The sequence below is a fragment of the Ranitomeya variabilis genome, chromosome 8, assembly GCF_051348905.1.
Source record: "Ranitomeya variabilis isolate aRanVar5 chromosome 8, aRanVar5.hap1, whole genome shotgun sequence".
Taxonomy (NCBI): domain Eukaryota; kingdom Metazoa; phylum Chordata; class Amphibia; order Anura; family Dendrobatidae; genus Ranitomeya; species Ranitomeya variabilis.
Window position 1 is genome coordinate 63,971,919 of NC_135239.1, and position 21,490 is coordinate 63,993,408.

General features: G+C 43.6%; 1 protein-coding gene across 1 annotated transcript in view; it reads right to left on the reverse strand.

Moving 5' to 3' along the window:
• The window catches only part of LOC143788690 (calcium-activated chloride channel regulator 3A-1-like), a 42,575-nt gene extending 22,353 nt beyond the window's left edge, over positions 1 to 20,222 (reverse strand). The window contains exons 1-3 of the mRNA XM_077278510.1: positions 19,762 to 20,222; positions 15,773 to 15,910; positions 114 to 264 (exon numbers count right to left, since the gene is read on the reverse strand). Of these exons, the coding sequence (XP_077134625.1) occupies positions 114 to 264; positions 15,773 to 15,910; positions 19,762 to 19,917 (445 nt within the window). The 5' untranslated portion in view covers positions 19,918 to 20,222. The remainder of the gene's footprint in view (positions 1 to 113; positions 265 to 15,772; positions 15,911 to 19,761) is intronic.
• Positions 20,223 to 21,490: the final 1,268 nt, after the last annotated feature.

Consider the following 21,490-nt stretch of genomic DNA (forward strand, 5'->3'; position numbering starts at 1 on the left):
TTTGTTGCAAAAAAAAATAATCAGAGAATATTGTAAGACAAAAAAAAAAGACAAATAAACCTGTAAATGATGAATCGGGCCCTATGGGAGTAGTAAATTATTTAGTTTCTCACCTCTTGGTCCATAAACTGGAAGGAGACTATCATCCGTTAAAAATTCAGGAGTGAAATGTATGTATTTCCCTTTATTTCCACATCCTTTATAATGTAACGTGTATGGATCATTTCCATAATTTATATTAGAGCTGCTGATAATTACACTTGCCTTAAAAGTAATGTAACAAGTATATTAGAAAAGTAATAAGAAAAATAAAGCACAGCTCTGTGCAGAAGAGAAAAACTGCGATTTTATTACAACTGCTGCATGAAATCCAGTGAGTAATACATAATTTGGTAGTGGTTTAATTTGACCTTAGTGCCTCTGTTCTGAGGAATCGGGTGTTTATTTTTTGTTTCCACACCTCTCCACTCCTGATGTTTGGTTCCTCTTCCCAGTATATAAATCTAGTCTTTTAGCTAAATGGGGGTGGTCCTCAATTCTTCTCCATGGGTGTTTTTTTGGGACCACGCCGAGCTGGCCAATAAGGACAAGAATTATATACATATCTCAGGAATGGAGAGAAGTAGGAGCAAAAAAATAAGCAATGGGAGATTTAGGAGAACCACAACATTTACACCACAAAAAAAAATATATATATTACAGGTCTTCTTTAATGGGAACTTGTCACATCCAAAAATGCTATTTACATGCAGGTATAATGGTAAGTTGTAGGTAAATGGCATGGAAATTATGCTTAGCCGGCTTACTGGAGCAGCAGCTACAGAGAGAAAATGAAGTTCTATTCTCCCTGCAGCCACTCACTTCCAGCCATTGGGGCGGTGCAGGGACAGTTCCAGTCTTGGCTCACTATACAATTAGGAAAACCTACAGAGAAAGTCCTCCAAAGAGATCATATAAAAATATAGTTTTTATTGAGCCATATTTAAAACATAATTAAAAAAGGGATGAATGACATCATACAAAAAGGACAAGCAAACAATGGGCAGAGGTATGCATCAGGTCCAACAATAATGATACTTGTACAAATAACATCAATAATAACCCACCATGGATAAATCAATAGAAGGCACAGTGCTTAAAGTGAATCAAGTAAAAAAAAGTGCATGTGCATATGGACCAAAAACATACTAAAGGACTGAGTGCAACTAGTTCAGTAACTAGTGATGGGGTGCTAAGCCATATGACCTGGCCTCCACAGTCACCAGACCTGAACCCAATCGAGATGGTTTGGGGTGAGCTGGACCGCAGAGTGAAGGCAAAAGGGCCAACAAGTGCTAAGCATCTCTGGGAACTCCTTCAAGATTGTTGGAAAACCATTCCTGGTGACTACCTCTTGAAGCTCATCAAGAGAATGCCAAGAGTGTGCAAAGCAGTCATCAAAGCAAAAGGTGGCTACTTTGAATAACCTAGAATATGACAACTTCAGTTGTTTCATACTTTTTTGTTAAGTATATAATTCCACATGTGTTAATTCATAGTTTTGATGCCTTCAGTGTGAATGTACAATTTTCATAGTCATGAAAATACAGGAAAATCTTTAAATGAGAAGGTGTGTCCAAACTTTTGGTCTGTACTGTGCGTGTGCAGTGTATGTGTTTGCAGAGCAGGCTGTCAATCAGAGTTTCTGGGACTGATTACACCCATGATCCCTGCACTGCCTCAATGACTGGAAGCAAGCAGCTGCAGGGAAAATATAACTGCATTTTCTCTCTGTTGCAGATTATCCAGTAAGCTGACTAAGCAGGAGATACATGATAAATATCATCTGTGGATGTGACAGGTTCACGTTAAAGAGGTTGTGGTGTAAGGGACATTTATCACCTAGACACAATATGAGTGATAAATGTATGATCACAAAGTGACTTAATGCTGAGACCCCAAACCTTTTACTATAATATACAGCTCTGGCAAAAATTAAGAGACCACTGCAAAATTTTCAGTTTGTCTGATTTTTCCCTTTATAGGTATATTTTTTATTAAAATGTAAATTGCTCTTTTATTCTATAAACTACTGACAACATGTCTTTGAATTTCCAAGCAATACATTTTGTATTTTCAGAAAATGAGAGGTGGTCAAAATAACAAAAAAAATGCATTGCTTGCAGATTTCAAATAATGCTAAGAAAACAACTTCATAATCATTTAGAAACAACAATACTAATGTTTTAATGTATTTAAGAGAAAACGGAGTGCACTCACCAATCTTCAAAAAATAAGCTTTATTGAATCTTCATAAAAAATTCCATTGCCGGGAGGACGAGAAGTGGGGCTCCAGTGAGCAGGACAAGACTACGGCCGTTTCGCGCAGTGCTGGTGCTTCAACGGGTCTGTACGAGTGGAAAGCTGAGCAGAGCACAGGATATGCCGTGAAGCCGGCACTACCCCCGCCCAGATCCTTCCCCCCATGCAGCGAAATACATAAAGGTAAAAAGCACTGATTAAAATCAAATTATCACATTACCAGGAGCATAAGGATATTATAATCGGAGAGGAATGCTCAATATCAATGTCTTTCTTTTGTTACTGTCGATCTCTTAACTGGTTGTTACATAATATGCGACATCATGAAAGTTACTACCAGCGATATAATGAATAGCAGAGATATCGGCCAAAAAACTACAGAAAAATATAAGAAATTATAACCAATAAATCATAATCAACATCAGGCTCAATAGGATATAATAACAAAATATTGGAACAAAAAAATGCATTTATATATATATAAATGACATATATTACAGAAAAATAGACATGTCAACTCTATCGTTGAAGCCAAGCGGACCCATGGCCCCAGTTCGCATAATATATATAATATCCTTATGCTCCTGGTAATGTGATAATTTGATTTTAATCAGTGCTTTTTACCTTTATGTATTTCGCTGCACGGGGGGAAAGATCTGGGCGGGGATAGTGCCGGCTTCACGGCATATCCTGTGCTCTGCTCAGCTTTCCACTCGCACAGACCCGTTGAAGCGCCAGCACTGCGCGAAACGGCCGTAGTCTTGTCCTGCTCGCTGGAGCCCCACTTCTCGTCCTCCCGGCAATGGAAATTTTTATGAAGATTCAATAAAACTTATTATTTGAAGATTGGTGAGTGCACTCCGTTTTCTCTTAAATACATTTCATGGATTGTGGTTATTTCTCTATGGATGTGCACCCAAAATCGTTCAGTGTGGCTGCTGTTGGAGTAAAGATCCCTTGTCCTGTATACCGGCTTTCTTCGTTTGGAGGATTATAAGCAGTGCCATTCAACTTTTTTGCTTTTTGCTATATATACTAATGTTTTAACTCAGGAAGAGTTCAGAAATCAATATTTTGTGGAATAACCATGATTTTTAATCACAGCTTTCATGCGTCTTGGCATGCTGTCCACCACTCTTTCACACTGCTTTTGGGTGACCTTATGCCACTCCTGGTACAAAAATGTAAGCAGTTCTTCTTTGTTTGATGGCTTGTGACTATCCATCTTCCTCTTGATTACTTTCCAGAGGTTTTCAATGGGGTTCAGGTCTGGAGATTGGGCTGCCCATGACAGGGATTTGATGTGGTGGTCCTTCATCCACACCTTGATCAACCTAGCTGTGTGGCATGGCACATTGTCATGCTGGAAAAAACAGTCCTCAGAGTTGGGGAACATTGCCTAAGCAGAAGGAATCAACTGTTTTTCCAGGATAATCTTGTATGCGGCTTGATTCATACGTCCTTTTCAAAGATTAACCTGCCCTCTTCCAGCCTTGCTGAAGCATCCCCAGATCATCACCGATCCTCCACCAAAATTTCACAGTGTGTGCAAGACACTGTGGCTTGTACGCCTCTCCAGGTCTCAGTCTAGCCATTAGACGACCTGGTGTTGGGCAAAGCTGAAAATTAGACTCATCAAGATTACCTTACTCCAGTCCTCTATGGTCCAATCCTTATGGTCTTTGGCAAACTTCAGACTGGCTCTCCTGTTATGATTTTCCCAATGGCAGGGAAATCAAAATACCAACGGACTAGCTCTCGGGTGATGGGAACTAAAGTGACCGTGACCTGAACCTGACACAACACTGGAAGTAGCCGGGGAGTGTTTCCTACGATGCCCTAGACACCACGCGCCAGCCGGAGATCTAACTACCCCTATCAGAGGAATATACAGGCCTGCCTTACCTCCAGAGATGAACCCCAAAAGGAGATAGCAGCCTCCCACAGATATTGACGGTGAGTCAAGAGGAAAAGACACACGTAGGATGAACAGCAGATTTAGCACAGTGAGGTCTGCTTACTAGATAGCAGAAGTACAGGAAAGAGTCACTTCACGGTCAACTTCAAAACACTACTCAAAAACACCATCCTGAAATTACTTTAAAACTCCAGTGACAACTCATGCCACTGGAGTGGCAATTTCAGTCCACGAGAGCTTCCAGCTACAGAGAGTCACATTGCAAATAGCTGGACAAAAATAGCATTAACTAGAAACAAAATTCAACTTAGCTGAACAGGATCTTGAGGCAGGAGAATGCAACAGAATGCTACTGATACATTGTTGGCCGGCATCGGACCAGCAGCCAAGCAGCCTTAAATAGGAAACTCCCCTAATGGGTGTCAACAGGTGATCAAGGATAGAAGAAGGCAAATAAGTGGCACTACCATAAAACACCACCGGGGGAGCCCACAAACAGAATTCACAACAGTACCCCCCCCTTAAGGAGGGGGCACCGAATCCTCACCAGAACCACCAGGGCGATCAGGATGAGCACTATGAAATGCACGAACCAAATCAGGAGCATGAACATCAGATGCTGTCACCCAAGAATTATCCTCCTGACCATAGCCTTTCCACTTAACCAGATACTGAAGTTTCCGTCTGGAAACACGGGAGTCCAAGATCTTTTCCACCACATACTCCAACTCACCCTCAACCAGCACAGGAGCAGGAGGATCAGCAGACGGAACAACCGGCACCTCATACCTCCGCAATAATGACCGATGAAAAACATTATGAATAGTAAAAGATGCTGGGAGGTCCAAACGAAAGGACACAGGATTGAGAACCTCCAGAATCCTATAAGGGCCGATAAACCGAGGCTTAAACTTAGGAGACGAGACCTTCATAGGAACAAATCGAGAAGACAACCAAACCAGGTCCCCAACACAAAGACGAGGACCGACACGCCGATGACGATTAGTGAACTGTTGAGTCTTCTCCTGGGACAACTTCAGATTGTCCACAACCTGTCCCCAAATCTGATGCATTCTATCAACCACAGCATCTACTCCAGGACAATCCGAAGACTCCAATTGACCGGACGAAAAGCGAGGGTGAAACCCTGAATTACAAAAAAATGGAGAAACCAAAGTGGCAGAACTGGCCCGATTGTTAAGGGCAAACTCTGCCAATGGCAAAAAATCAAGCCAATCGTCCTGATCAGCGGACACAAAACACCTCAAGTAAGTCTCCAAGGTCTGATTAGTACGCTCAGTCTGGCCATTAGTCTGAGGATGGAATGCAGACGAAAAAGACAAGTCGATGCCCATCCTGGCACAGAACGCCCGCCAAAATCTAGACACAAACTGAGTACCCCTGTCAGACACTATATTCTCAGGAATACCATGCAAACGCACAACATTCTGAAAAAATAGAGGGACCAGCTCAGAGGAGGAGGGCAATTTGGGCAAAGGTACCAAGTGAACCATCTTGGAAAAACGGTCACACACCACCCAGATGACGGACATCCTACGAGAAACAGGAAGGTCAGAAATAAAGTCCATAGAGATGTGCGTCCAAGGCCTCTTAGGAATAGGCAAGGGCAACAACAACCCGCTGGCCCGGGAACAGCAGGGCTTAGCCCGAGCACAAACATCACAAGACTGCACAAAAATACGTACATCTCGAGACAAGGAAGGCCACCAGAAGGACCTAGACACCAGATCCCTGGTGCCAAAAATTCCAGGATGACCTGCCAACGCGGAAGAGTGAACCTCCGAAATAACTCTACTGGTCCAGTCATCAGGGACAAACAGTCTACCAGGCGGACAGCGATCAGGCCTATCCACCTGAAACTCCTGCAAAGAGCGCCGCAGGTCTGGGGAGACAGCTGACAATATCACCCCATCCTTCAGGATGCCAGTAGGTTCGGAATCACCAGGCGAGTCAGGCTCAAAACTCCTAGAGAGGGCATCCGCCCTCACATTCTTAGACCCAGGCAGATATGAAACCACAAAGTTAAATCGAGAGAAAAACAACGACCAGCGCGCCTGTCTAGGATTCAGACGCCTGGCTGACTCAAGATAAATTAGATTTTTATGGTCAGTCAAGACCACCACCTGGTGTCTAGCACCCTCAAGCCAATGACGCCACTCCTCAAATGCCCACTTCATGGCCAAGAGCTCCCGATTTCCAACATCATAATTTCGCTCAGCGGGCGAAAACTTTCGAGAGAAAAACGCACATGGTCTCATCACTGAGCAGTCAGGACCTTTCTGCGACAAAACTGCACCTGCTCCGATCTCGGAAGCATCTACTTCAACCTGGAACGGGAGCGAAACATCAGGCTGGCGCAACACAGGAGCAGAAGAAAAGCGGCGCTTAAGCTCCCGAAAGGCCTCCACAGCCGCAGAGGACCAATTAGCAACATCAGCACCCTTCTTGGTCAAATCAGTCAAAGGTTTAGCAATGGCAGAAAAACCCGCTATGAATCGGCGATAGAAATTAGCAAATCCCAAGAATTTCTGAAGACTCTTTAGAGAAGTAGGTTGTATCCAATCACAAATAGCCTGAACCTTAACAGGGTCCATCTCCATAGATGAAGGGGAAAAAATATATCCCAGAAAGGAAATTCTCTGAACCCCAAAAATACACTTTGAGCCCTTCACAAATAGAGAATTAGCTCGTAAAACCTGAAAAACTCTCCTGACCTGTTGAACATGAGATTCCCAGTCCTCCGAAAAAATCAAAATATCATCCAAATACACAATCATAAATTTATCCAGATATTCACGGAAAATATCGTGCATAAAGGACTGAAAAACGGAAGGGGCATTCGCGAGACCGAAAGGCATTACCAAATACTCAAAATGGCCTTCAGGCGTATTAAATGCGGTCTTCCACTCATCCCCCTGCTTAATCCGCACCAAATTATACGCACCACGTAGATCGATCTTAGTGAACCACTTCGCCCCCTTTATGCGAGCAAAAAGATCAGTCAGTAAAGGTAACGGGTACTGGTATTTAACTGTAATCTTATTCAGAAGTCGATAGTCGATACAAGGTCTCAATGAACCATCCTTTTTACCCACAAAGAAAAACCCTGCCCCCAGTGGAGACAAAGAGGGGCGAATATGACCCTTTTCCAAAGATTCTCTGATATACTCCCGCATAGCAGTATGTTCAGGTACAGACAAATTAAACAAGCGACCCTTAGGAAATTTACTACCGGGAATCAACTCAATAGCGCAGTCACACTCTCTGTGAGGGGGGAGAGAATCAGTTTTAGGCTCCTGAAAGACATCATAAAAATCTGACAGAAATGCTGGGATCTCAGAGGGAGTAGATGAAGAAATGGGAACCAAAGGTGCATCCCCATGAATCCCCCGACATCCCCAGCTCAGCACAGACATTGATCTCCAGTCCAAGACTGGATTATGAATTTGTAACCATGGTAATCCAAGTACTAATACGTCATGTAGATTATATAACACAAGGAAACGAATAATCTCCTGATGGTCTGGGGACAGATGCATAGTCACTTGTGTCCAATATTGTGGTTTATTGCTAGCCAAAGGTGTAGAATCAATACCCTTTAAGGGAATAGAAACCTCCAAAGGCTCTAAATCAAACCCACAACGCTTGGCAAAGGACCAATCCATGAGACTCAGAGCGGCGCCAGAATCCACATAAGCATCCACAGTAACAGATGATAAAGTACAAATCAATGTCACAGACAAAAGAAATTTAGACTGCAAGGTACCCATAGAAAAAGATTTATCAACCTTTTTATCAACCTTCTTTATGCGTTTAGAGCATGCTGATATAACATGAGCTGGATCTCCACAATAGAAGAACAACCCATTTTTGCGCCTGTAATTCGCCTCTAGACAATACACTATCGCATTGCATATGCTCTGGTGCCTTTTCAGAGGTCACCGCCAAATGATGCACAGGTTTTTGCTCAGAAGATACCGCCATATGGTGCACAGGTTTTTGCTCAAAAGATACCGCCATATGGTGCACAGATTTTTGCTCAGAAGATACCGCCATATGGTGCACAGATTTGCGCTCCCGTAAACGCCGATCAATCTGGATAGCCAATTTCATGGCATCATTCAGACCTGTAGGCACAGGGAACCCCACCATGACATCCTTCACGGCATCAGAGAGACCTTCTCTGAAATTAGCTGCTAGAGCGCACTCATTCCATTTAGTAAGCACCGACCATTTACGAAATTTTTGGCAGTATATCTCAGCTTCATCTTGCCCTTGGGAAAGAGCTATCAAGGCTTTCTCAGCCAAAATCTCTAAATTAGGTTCTTCATAAAGCAACCCCAAAGCCAGAAAAAACGCATCTACATTTAATAACGCAGGATCCCCTGGCGACAATGCAAATGCCCAACTTTGTGGGTCACCCCGCAATAGAGAAATAACAATTTTAACCTGTTGCGCAGGATCACCAGCAGAGTGAGATCTCAGAGACAAAAACAATTTACAATTCTCTCTGAAATTCAAAAAACGGGATCTGTCTCCGGTAAAAAATTCAGGCATAGGGATCTTAGGTTCAGACATTGGAGCACGTAAAACAAAATCTTGTAAGTTCTGGACCTTTGTAGCCAAGTTATTCAGACCTGCAACCAAACTCTGTGGATCCATGATTCAAACAGGTGTAACCAAAGCCATTCAGAGATTAAGAGGAGAGGAAAAAAAAAAAAAAGGCCGAAGACTGCAGTTTAAGCAAGGAGTACAAATAAGCACTAAGGTGCACTTTCCAAACACAGAAGGAAAAAAAAACCTTTTCATATCCTTTCCTGCTTTAGTGCATAGTTTTAACACATGTGGGCCGGCCAAACTGTTATGATTTTCCCAATGGCAGGGAAATCAAAATACCAACGGACTAGCTCTCGGGTGATGGGAACTAAAGTGACCGTGACCTGAACCTGACACAACACTGGAAGTAGCCGGGGAGTGTTTCCTACGATGCCCTAGACACCACGCGCCAGCCGGAGATCTAACTACCCCTATCAGAGGAATATACAGGCCTGCCTTACCTCCAGAGATGAACCCCAAAAGGAGATAGCAGCCTCCCACAGATATTGACGGTGAGTCAAGAGGAAAAGACACACGTAGGATGAACAGCAGATTTAGCACAGTGAGGTCCGCTTACTAGATAGCAGAAGTACAGGAAAGAGTCACTTCACGGTCAACTTCAAAACACTACTCAAAAACACCATCCTGAAATTACTTTAAAACTCCAGTGACAACTCATGCCACTGGAGTGGCAATTTCAGTCCACGAGAGCTTCCAGCTACAGAGAGTCACATTGCAAATAGCTGGACAAAAATAGCATTAACTAGAAACAAAATTCAACTTAGCTGAACAGGATCTTGAGGCAGGAGAATGCAACAGAATGCTACTGATACATTGTTGGCCGGCATCGGACCAGCAGCCAAGCAGCCTTAAATAGGAAACTCCCCTAATGGGTGTCAACAGGTGATCAAGGATAGAAGAAGGCAAATAAGTGGCACTACCATAAAACATCACCGGGGGAGCCCACAAACAGAATTCACAACAGTACCCCCCCCTTAAGGAGGGGGCACCGAATCCTCACCAGAACCACCAGGGCGATCAGGATGAGCACTATGAAATGCACGAACCAAATCAGGAGCATGAACATCAGATGCTGTCACCCAAGAATTATCCTCCTGACCATAGCCTTTCCACTTAACCAGATACTGAAGTTTCCGTCTGGAAACACGGGAGTCCAAGATCTTTTCCACCACATACTCCAACTCACCCTCAACCAGCACAGGAGCAGGAGGATCAGCAGACGGAACAACCGGCACCTCATACCTCCGCAATAATGACCGATGAAAAACATTATGAATAGTAAAAGATGCTGGGAGGTCCAAACGAAAGGACACAGGATTGAGAACCTCCAGAATCCTATAAGGGCCGATAAACCGAGGCTTAAACTTAGGAGACGAGACCTTCATAGGAACAAATCGAGAAGACAACCAAACCAGGTCCCCAACACAAAGACGAGGACCGACACGCCGATGACGATTAGTGAACTGTTGAGTCTTCTCCTGGGACAACTTCAGATTGTCCACAACCTGTCCCCAAATCTGATGCATTCTATCAACCACAGCATCTACTCCAGGACAATCCGAAGACTCCAATTGACCGGACGAAAAGCGAGGGTGAAACCCTGAATTACAAAAAAATGGAGAAACCAAAGTGGCAGAACTGGCCCGATTGTTAAGGGCAAACTCTGCCAATGGCAAAAAATCAAGCCAATCGTCCTGATCAGCGGACACAAAACACCTCAAGTAAGTCTCCAAGGTCTGATTAGTACGCTCAGTCTGGCCATTAGTCTGAGGATGGAATGCAGACGAAAAAGACAAGTCGATGCCCATCCTGGCACAGAACGCCCGCCAAAATCTAGACACAAACTGAGTACCCCTGTCAGACACTATATTCTCAGGAATACCATGCAAACGCACAACATTCTGAAAAAATAGAGGGACCAGCTCAGAGGAGGAGGGCAATTTGGGCAAAGGTACCAAGTGAACCATCTTGGAAAAACGGTCACACACCACCCAGATGACGGACATCCTACGAGAAACAGGAAGGTCAGAAATAAAGTCCATAGAGATGTGCGTCCAAGGCCTCTTAGGAATAGGCAAGGGCAACAACAACCCGCTGGCCCGGGAACAGCAGGGCTTAGCCCGAGCACAAACATCACAAGACTGCACAAAAATACGTACATCTCGAGACAAGGAAGGCCACCAGAAGGACCTAGACACCAGATCCCTGGTGCCAAAAATTCCAGGATGACCTGCCAACGCGGAAGAGTGAACCTCCGAAATAACTCTACTGGTCCAGTCATCAGGGACAAACAGTCTACCAGGCGGACAGCGATCAGGCCTATCCACCTGAAACTCCTGCAAAGAGCGCCGCAGGTCTGGGGAGACAGCTGACAATATCACCCCATCCTTCAGGATGCCAGTAGGTTCGGAATCACCAGGCGAGTCAGGCTCAAAACTCCTAGAGAGGGCATCCGCCCTCACATTCTTAGACCCAGGCAGATATGAAACCACAAAGTTAAATCGAGAGAAAAACAACGACCAGCGCGCCTGTCTAGGATTCAGACGCCTGGCTGACTCAAGATAAATTAGATTTTTATGGTCAGTCAAGACCACCACCTGGTGTCTAGCACCCTCAAGCCAATGACGCCACTCCTCAAATGCCCACTTCATGGCCAAGAGCTCCCGATTTCCAACATCATAATTTCGCTCAGCGGGCGAAAACTTTAGAGAGAAAAACGCACATGGTCTCATCACTGAGCAGTCAGGACCTTTCTGCGACAAAACTGCACCTGCTCCGATCTCGGAAGCATCTACTTCAACCTGGAACGGGAGCGAAACATCAGGCTGGCGCAACACAGGAGCAGAAGAAAAGCGGCGCTTAAGCTCCCGAAAGGCCTCCACAGCCGCAGAGGACCAATTAGCAACATCAGCACCCTTCTTGGTCAAATCAGTCAAAGGTTTAGCAATGGCAGAAAAACCCGCTATGAATCGGCGATAGAAATTAGCAAATCCCAAGAATTTCTGAAGACTCTTTAGAGAAGTAGGTTGTATCCAATCACAAATAGCCTGAACCTTAACAGGGTCCATCTCCATAGATGAAGGGGAAAAAATATATCCCAGAAAGGAAATTCTCTGAACCCCAAAAATACACTTTGAGCCCTTCACAAATAGAGAATTAGCTCGTAAAACCTGAAAAACTCTCCTGACCTGTTGAACATGAGATTCCCAGTCCTCCGAAAAAATCAAAATATCATCCAAATACACAATCATAAATTTATCCAGATATTCACGGAAAATATCGTGCATAAAGGACTGAAAAACGGAAGGGGCATTCGCGAGACCGAAAGGCATTACCAAATACTCAAAATGGCCTTCAGGCGTATTAAATGCGGTCTTCCACTCATCCCCCTGCTTAATCCGCACCAAATTATACGCACCACGTAGATCGATCTTAGTGAACCACTTCGCCCCCTTTATGCGAGCAAAAAGATCAGTCAGTAAAGGTAACGGGTACTGGTATTTAACTGTAATCTTATTCAGAAGTCGATAGTCGATACAAGGTCTCAATGAACCATCCTTTTTACCCACAAAGAAAAACCCTGCCCCCAGTGGAGACAAAGAGGGGCGAATATGACCCTTTTCCAAAGATTCTCTGATATACTCCCGCATAGCAGTATGTTCAGGTACAGACAAATTAAACAAGCGACCCTTAGGAAATTTACTACCGGGAATCAACTCAATAGCGCAGTCACACTCTCTGTGAGGGGGGAGAGAATCAGTTTTAGGCTCCTGAAAGACATCATAAAAATCTGACAGAAATGCTGGGATCTCAGAGGGAGTAGATGAAGAAATGGGAACCAAAGGTGCATCCCCATGAATCCCCCGACATCCCCAGCTCAGCACAGACATTGATCTCCAGTCCAAGACTGGATTATGAATTTGTAACCATGGTAATCCAAGTACTAATACGTCATGTAGATTATATAACACAAGGAAACGAATAATCTCCTGATGGTCTGGGGACAGATGCATAGTCACTTGTGTCCAATATTGTGGTTTATTGCTAGCCAAAGGTGTAGAATCAATACCCTTTAAGGGAATAGAAACCTCCAAAGGCTCTAAATCAAACCCACAACGCTTGGCAAAGGACCAATCCATGAGACTCAGAGCGGCGCCAGAATCCACATAAGCATCCACAGTAACAGATGATAAAGTACAAATCAATGTCACAGACAAAAGAAATTTAGACTGCAAGGTACCCATAGAAAAAGATTTATCAACCTTTTTATCAACCTTCTTTATGCGTTTAGAGCATGCTGATATAACATGAGCTGGATCTCCACAATAGAAGAACAACCCATTTTTGCGCCTGTAATTCGCCTCTAGACAATACACTATCGCATTGCATATGCTCTGGTGCCTTTTCAGAGGTCACCGCCAAATGATGCACAGGTTTTTGCTCAGAAGATACCGCCATATGGTGCACAGGTTTTTGCTCAAAAGATACCGCCATATGGTGCACAGATTTTTGCTCAGAAGATACCGCCATATGGTGCACAGATTTGCGCTCCCGTAAACGCCGATCAATCTGGATAGCCAATTTCATGGCATCATTCAGACCTGTAGGCACAGGGAACCCCACCATGACATCCTTCACGGCATCAGAGAGACCTTCTCTGAAATTAGCTGCTAGAGCGCACTCATTCCATTTAGTAAGCACCGACCATTTACGAAATTTTTGGCAGTATATCTCAGCTTCATCTTGCCCTTGGGAAAGAGCTATCAAGGCTTTCTCAGCCAAAATCTCTAAATTAGGTTCTTCATAAAGCAACCCCAAAGCCAGAAAAAACGCATCTACATTTAATAACGCAGGATCCCCTGGCGACAATGCAAATGCCCAACTTTGTGGGTCACCCCGCAATAGAGAAATAACAATTTTAACCTGTTGCGCAGGATCACCAGCAGAGTGAGATCTCAGAGACAAAAACAATTTACAATTCTCTCTGAAATTCAAAAAACGGGATCTGTCTCCGGTAAAAAATTCAGGCATAGGGATCTTAGGTTCAGACATTGGAGCACGTAAAACAAAATCTTGTAAGTTCTGGACCTTTGTAGCCAAGTTATTCAGACCTGCAACCAAACTCTGTGGATCCATGATTCAAACAGGTGTAACCAAAGCCATTCAGAGATTAAGAGGAGAGGAAAAAAAAAAAAAAGGCCGAAGACTGCAGTTTAAGCAAGGAGTACAAATAAGCACTAAGGTGCACTTTCCAAACACAGAAGGAAAAAAAAACCTTTTCATATCCTTTCCTGCTTTAGTGCATAGTTTTAACACATGTGGGCCGGCCAAACTGTTATGATTTTCCCAATGGCAGGGAAATCAAAATACCAACGGACTAGCTCTCGGGTGATGGGAACTAAAGTGACCGTGACCTGAACCTGACACAACACTGGAAGTAGCCGGGGAGTGTTTCCTACGATGCCCTAGACACCACGCGCCAGCCGGAGATCTAACTACCCCTATCAGAGGAATATACAGGCCTGCCTTACCTCCAGAGATGAACCCCAAAAGGAGATAGCAGCCTCCCACAGATATTGACGGTGAGTCAAGAGGAAAAGACACACGTAGGATGAACAGCAGATTTAGCACAGTGAGGTCCGCTTACTAGATAGCAGAAGTACAGGAAAGAGTCACTTCACGGTCAACTTCAAAACACTACTCAAAAACACCATCCTGAAATTACTTTAAAACTCCAGTGACAACTCATGCCACTGGAGTGGCAATTTCAGTCCACGAGAGCTTCCAGCTACAGAGAGTCACATTGCAAATAGCTGGACAAAAATAGCATTAACTAGAAACAAAATTCAACTTAGCTGAACAGGATCTTGAGGCAGGAGAATGCAACAGAATGCTACTGATACATTGTTGGCCGGCATCGGACCAGCAGCCAAGCAGCCTTAAATAGGAAACTCCCCTAATGGGTGTCAACAGGTGATCAAGGATAGAAGAAGGCAAATAAGTGGCACTACCATAAAACACCACCGGGGGAGCCCACAAACAGAATTCACAACACTCTCCCTTGCTTCTCATTGATGACAAGCTTTTTTCTAGCTTTGCAAGACTTGAGTCCTGCCTCTAGGATCCTGTTACAAACTGTTCTTGCCATGCACTTCACCCCACCTGCCATTTGCCATTTCTTTTGTAGGTCACTTGATGTCATCCTGCGGTTGCTGAGTGACATTCGAATAAGATGATGGTCATCCGGGTCAGTGGAGAGTCATTTTTGCCCTCTGCCAGTCTGTAGCTTTGTTGTCCCCAATGTCTGCTGCTTGACCTTGTTGTAATGGACTGCCGTCTTAAATGTTAAGGATGAAGGCAACATGATGCTCACTGTATTCCTCTGCTAGTAAAGCCAGAATTGAGCCCTTCTTTTCCTCACTCAAGACTTTTCTTTTCAACTCTTTTGGCATGGTTAAAAGTTATTTTTTCATTCCTATTACTTTTGGGATATTACTAGCACTTGTTTTGCCATCCAGCTTGTCCTATTGCGAATATTGAGAATTGTGAACACCACAGCAGGGTTTTTTTTATACTTTCCTTCGTTAAATAAGATTTGGTTCAGGTGATCACCTAATCAGAAGCACATTAAGTAGAATGAGGTGTACTCTGGTTGGAATTCAACTGACACTGGAATCGAATGGCTGTCAGACTTGTATAGAAGCTGATTTTATAAAACTGTGCAGTGGTCTCTTAATTTTTGTCAGAGCTGTAGGTCTTGAGCCACTCTTCCTCCACAATCGCAGTTGAATGAAGTGGTGATCATGCAAGTGTTCATTAACGTTCGCATTTTCGAAAAAAGCCTAGTACGGTAATACATGCTCCAATTTACATTATACAACATAAGAGAAAGGGAAAAACATAACAGCAAAATACCTTTTGATGTTCTTCATATCGCGGTCGTTGAAAATGTAAGGATTGCCATGTACGTGGTATAAGAATCGTTACCTCTCTGTAAAAGAATCTTCTCTTTGTGGCATTGAAAAGGTAAAGCGAGGCCTCGGAAATCAGATCCTCAAAACAGAAGAAATCATGAACAAATGTGCACCTCCAAGTGTGAATGCCATTTTATTTTTAGGTGGAAAATTCTAATTAAGGTCATAGTATATCTAAGAGCTCGTGCAGATGGCCGTATTATTGGTTTGTGTGCAATCTGAAAAATCATTGCTCTATGGGGTCATGCAAAAGTCTGATTTTTTTTTCCCTCAGAGTCAGCTCGGGGGGAAGAAAAATCGCTGCATGCCTGAGTTTGATCCAATATTCAAATAGCACTCGGCCAAGAAAGTCAGTGAGTCCATGGAAAGCTTGGACTGCATTCGGATAACATCTGAGTGCATTCTGATTTTCACAGACTGATCGAATAGAGAATTTTTTTTCTCCTCTTGTTAGAGGATCAGATCACACTATGATCAAACTCTGATCAAACGCTCAGCAGAGTCTGATCAGAGTGTGATTTGCACAATTGGCCCGAATCTCTTGAATGTGAGAATATACGCTCCTGTGATATTAGCCTAATTGTCAGACTCAGAACTAAAAATTTAAGTATCTTTAAAGTTGGAGGTAGAACACAAAAATATTTGTATGAACCGATCATCTGATTCATGCTGCTTGAACCATGGCAGTATCAGTCAGAGCTCAACTGTGACATTGCATCCTTCAATATTTTACTCTGAAACTATGCTTCTCCCTGTTCCACAAAAACATACACTGCTCAAAAAAATAAAGGGAACACTTAAACAACAGAATATAACTCCAAGTAAATCAAACTTCTGTGACAACAAACTGTCCACTTAGGAAGCAACACAGATTGACAATCAATTTCACATGCTGTTGTGCAAATGGAATAGACAACAGATGATAATTATTGGCAATTATCAAGACACAATAAAGGAGCGGTTCTGCAGGTGGGGACCACAGACAACATCTCAGTACCAATGCTTTCTGGCTGATGTTTTGGTCACTTTTGAATGTTGGTTGTGCTTTCACACTCGTGGTAGCATGAGACAGATACAACCCACCCAAGTGGCTCAGGTAGTGCCGCTCATCCAGGATGGCACATCAATGTGAGCTGTGGCAAGAAGGTTTGCTGTGTGTCAGTGCAGTGCCCCAGGGTCCTGGTCGTTGCAGTAATGTCATTCTTCCATCGGGGGAGGCAATAAAGGAGATCTCTTTACCAGGTATCACAAACCATACAACACACTTCACACTCCAGTCCACAAGGGGGAGCTATGCTCCTATCTATTAGGGCACTCTTCATAATTAGGTAAAACTGGTGGTCTGGATAGGAAGTTAGGCAGAAGCTGACTGGGCTTCACCCAGGCAGTACCTGTCAGGCAGACAGAGTTGGCCCTGACAGGGGTGGGATCCTGACAGAGGCCTAGACAGAAGGCCACGGAGCTGTGTCAACCCGGCATGCGGCAGCATCCTAAGAAAGAGACGAGAACAGCGAATTGTATTGTAGAGGGTGAGAAACGAAGTCATAGCAAAAGGAGAGGAAACCAGAAGGAGTTCTGCCCTGAAAAAGGCTGCCTCCTTCTGAGGCGCAGGATCCGGTAGCCAGAACACCGAGGGAGCAACAGTCTCCAAGCCTTGCTCCAGAGACCGGCAGGACAGATAATTCCACGTTACCTGCCCGACCTATACCCAGGAGGCACGGTGGCAACTTGTGGTGGCTGGGGCGTGCTAGAGTCCCTGTAAAAAGCCTCAGGCCATCAGTCATACGGGTTGTTCCTATCCATCTGGGGGACAGAGAGAAAAACATAACATCTAGAACATCTACAACAGTTGTGAGGACTTTATGAGAGGCTCAGCAGTAAGGTACTACAACATCCAGGCGCTAGAGGAAGGCTACTGATTTCCACCTGGATAAGGGGACTCTGGATTTGCCTTCAGACCGGCCGGACTCTGCCTGCCCTGTGATCTGGTACTCTGGACTGTGGATGCTGAAGCCTTCAGTAAAAAGGTAAAGAGACTGCAACCTTGTGTCCTTGTTTTTCACTGCGCCTCACATCATTCACCATCTACACACTGGGAAGCCCTGGGGATACACTTCACCTGTGGGATGGTATACCATCTGGCTGCCATAACATCACCCCAGTGGACCCGTAAGCAGCATCGGTCACCCTGACCGAATACCACAGGTGGCGTCATGAACATAAACATTTCCCCTTTAAAGACCTTTCCCCATTTACAACGGACATCCCACGGACCGGGTCAGCCACCGTGACATCCCCCTTGAGAACCGAAGGGCCCGGTACCGAGTACCCCACTGCCCTTGGGGGCGCTCCATCAGCATAGTGTCCAGAGGCTGGAGGCGCTACCAGGAGACAGGCCAGTACACCAGGAGACGTGTAGGGGGCCGTAGGAGGGTAACAACCCAGCCGCAGGACCGCTACCTCAGCCTTTGTGCAAGAAGGAACAGGAGGAGCACTGCCAGAGCCCTGCAAAATGACCTCCAGCAGGCCCCAAATGTGCATCTGCACAAATGGTTAGAAACCAACTCCATGAGGATGGTCTGAGTGCCTGACGTCCACAGATGGGGTTGTGCTCACAGCCCAACACCATGCAGGACGCTTGGCATTTGCCACAGAACACCAGGATTGGCAACTTCGCCACTAGCGCCCTGTGCTCTTCACCAATGAAAGCAGGTTCACACTGAGCACATGTGGCATAGTCTGGAGATGCCTTGGAGAGCGATCTGGTGCCTGCAACATCCTTCAGTGTGACCGGTTTGGCAGTGGGTCAGTAATGGTGTGGGGTGGCATTTCTTTGAATAAGATTCAAGATATTTAAGCTCGGCACTTTGGCCCCCGAGGGACTGAATCTTATGATAGAAAAAGTGACCAGATAAACATTATTTTATTTCTTCTATTTATTTTTTATTTTCCTTTATTGTTCTTATTTTTTACTATTTATTTATTCATTTTTATTATTTTTTATATTGCTTTGTTTATATTGCTTTGTTTAATTAGGATTCCATTGCATTTACCTTACAGGTTTCCAAATGTGTTCAATACAAGTTCATGGCCATATTTTGTGACAGGCTGTGTTATATGTGACTGTTGTTTTAAATAATTTGCATATGTAATTTTAATAGTGTTGTGACTGGTTGTTTTGTATTTATATACTGCCTCCTTATTGTTACCAATAAATGTATACCTGATGAAGACGGTACTTCCGTTGAAACGCGCTGTGGCTTAACCCCATTCTGGTGTCAGAGTTTCCTTTCAGTGCTCCTTTGACAGAGTTTCACCCTTTTCAACTTTTGATCAGTATCATTTGGATGTTTTGGGTTGTCATTATGATTTAAAAAGAGAAAACATAGCAGTTTGACAATAAATGGCTTCACCCAACCACTAACCATGAGTGCAGAAAAAGTTTTGGTGTTATCATTCATGTTCTCTAAAAAAAATGCCAAGAAAGCAAAAATTCTGCCGGGGTATGTAAACTTTTGAGCACAACTATACATGCTGAGTATACATATTACACAAAAATATACACATACATTAAACATGTAGTACATATTTCACACATATACATAAACACACCCAATACAGTTTACACACGTGGTATTGTTGGTACCCCTCACTTAATGACAGAAAAACCCAAAATGGTCACAGAAATAACTTGAATCTGACAAAAGTAATAATAAATAAAATGGGAGTTTTTGCAGTGCTTTACATTTGTAGCAAATTGATTTAACACAAAATAATATTTTTCCCAAAATTTGGTGCAATTGGAAAGTTGAATTTCAAAAGTTTCACTCAAAGGTTCAAAGTTTTAGAAATGTACATTCTGCATACACTGGATCAGGTTGACATCTTAAGTGCAGTGACTGGATAATGACAGAATCTTCTGCTCCTTACCTTAATTACTGTGATAATTTGTGGATTTTCTTGCACTTGTGCGTGAATAGCAATAATCACATTCTCATAGCCATGATCTCGGAGCTGCACACTTGATACTACCTGTAAAGTCCAGTACATTGATACTACACTCAGGAGATAGACGGCAGCTTGCATGATCCCTGAACATCTTCCTACTCTTCTGCTTTGAAAGTTAATTTTCTCTCTGCATTACGTAAATCTGGGTGTGGCAGTGTAAGAAACCGGTTTGGGGCTTGGTTATTTTTTTTTTTTGGGGAGGTATATTCCACTGGTTTCCTGAAGTTCCTTTCTTCACTTGTAAGATATGTGCGGTGATGCAGAAGATTTATTGTTTCCTATAAACTAATTAAAAAACAAAACTGAGAAGTTGATTTTATAAAAAAGAAAAAAAAACTTACAGGTATGTTCATGTATTTTTGCAAGATTTTGGTATAAACAAAGGCCAGAAAGGGTATTAATTTTGGTGGGCAATTGTCATGGGAAAACAAGCATGGTTTAATAGAAATGAGCACGGTCTATAATTGAGAGATAGAATATCAAAAATAAAATCCAGAAAATCACATTGTATAAATTATATAAAAATGTATTTTCATTTTGCAGTGAGAAATAAGTATTTGATTCCTCTGGCAAACAAGACTCAATACTTGGTGGCAAAACCCTTGTTGGCAAGCACAGCAGTCAGACATTTTTTGTAGTTGATGATGAGGTTTGCGCATATGTCAAGGGGGAATTTTGGTCCACTCCTCTTTGCAGATCATCTCTAAATCATTAAGATTTTAAGTCTGTCGCTTGGCAACTCGGAGCTTCAACTCCCTCCATAAGATTTCTATGGGATTAAGGTCTGGAGACTGGCTAGGCCACTCCATGACCTTAATGTGCCTTTTGAGTCACTCCTTTGTTGCCTTGGCTGTATGATTTGGGTCATTGTCTTGCTGCAAAACCCAGCTACGACCCATTTTTAATGTCCTGACGGAAGGAAGGAGGTTGTCACTCAGGATTTTACGGTACACGGCTCCATCCATTCTCCCATTGATGCGGTGAAGTAGTCCTGTGCCCTTAGCAGAGAAACACCCCCAAAACATAATGTTTCTACCTCCATTCTTGACAGTATTTTTTGGGTCATAGGCAGGATTTCTCTTCCTCCAAACACAGCGAGTTGAGTTAATGCCAAAGACCTCAATTTTTGTCTCATTTGATCACAGCACCTTCTCCCAATCACTTACAGAATCATCCAGGTATCCATTGGCAAACTTCAGACGGGCCTGAACATGTGCCTTCTTTAGCAGAGGGACCTTGCCGGCTCTGCAGGATTTCAAACCTTTATGGTGTAATGTGTTACCAGTGGTTTTCTTGGTGACTGTGGGCCCAGCTGCCTTGAGATCATTAACAAGTCCCCCCTGTGCAGTTTTGGCTGACCTCTCACCTTCCTCATGATCAAGGATACCCCATGTGGTGAGATTTTACATGGTGCCCCAGATCGATGTTGATTGACAGTCATTTGTATTTCTCCCATTTTCTTACTATTGCACCAACAGCTGCCTACTTCTCACCCAGCATCTTACTTATGGTTTTGTAGCCCATTCCAGCTTTGTGCAGGTCCATGATCTTGTCCCTGACATCCTTATAAAGCTCTTTGGTCTTGCCCATTTTTTAGAGATTAGAGTCTGACTGATTAATTGAGTCTGCGGACAGGAGTCTTTTATAAAGG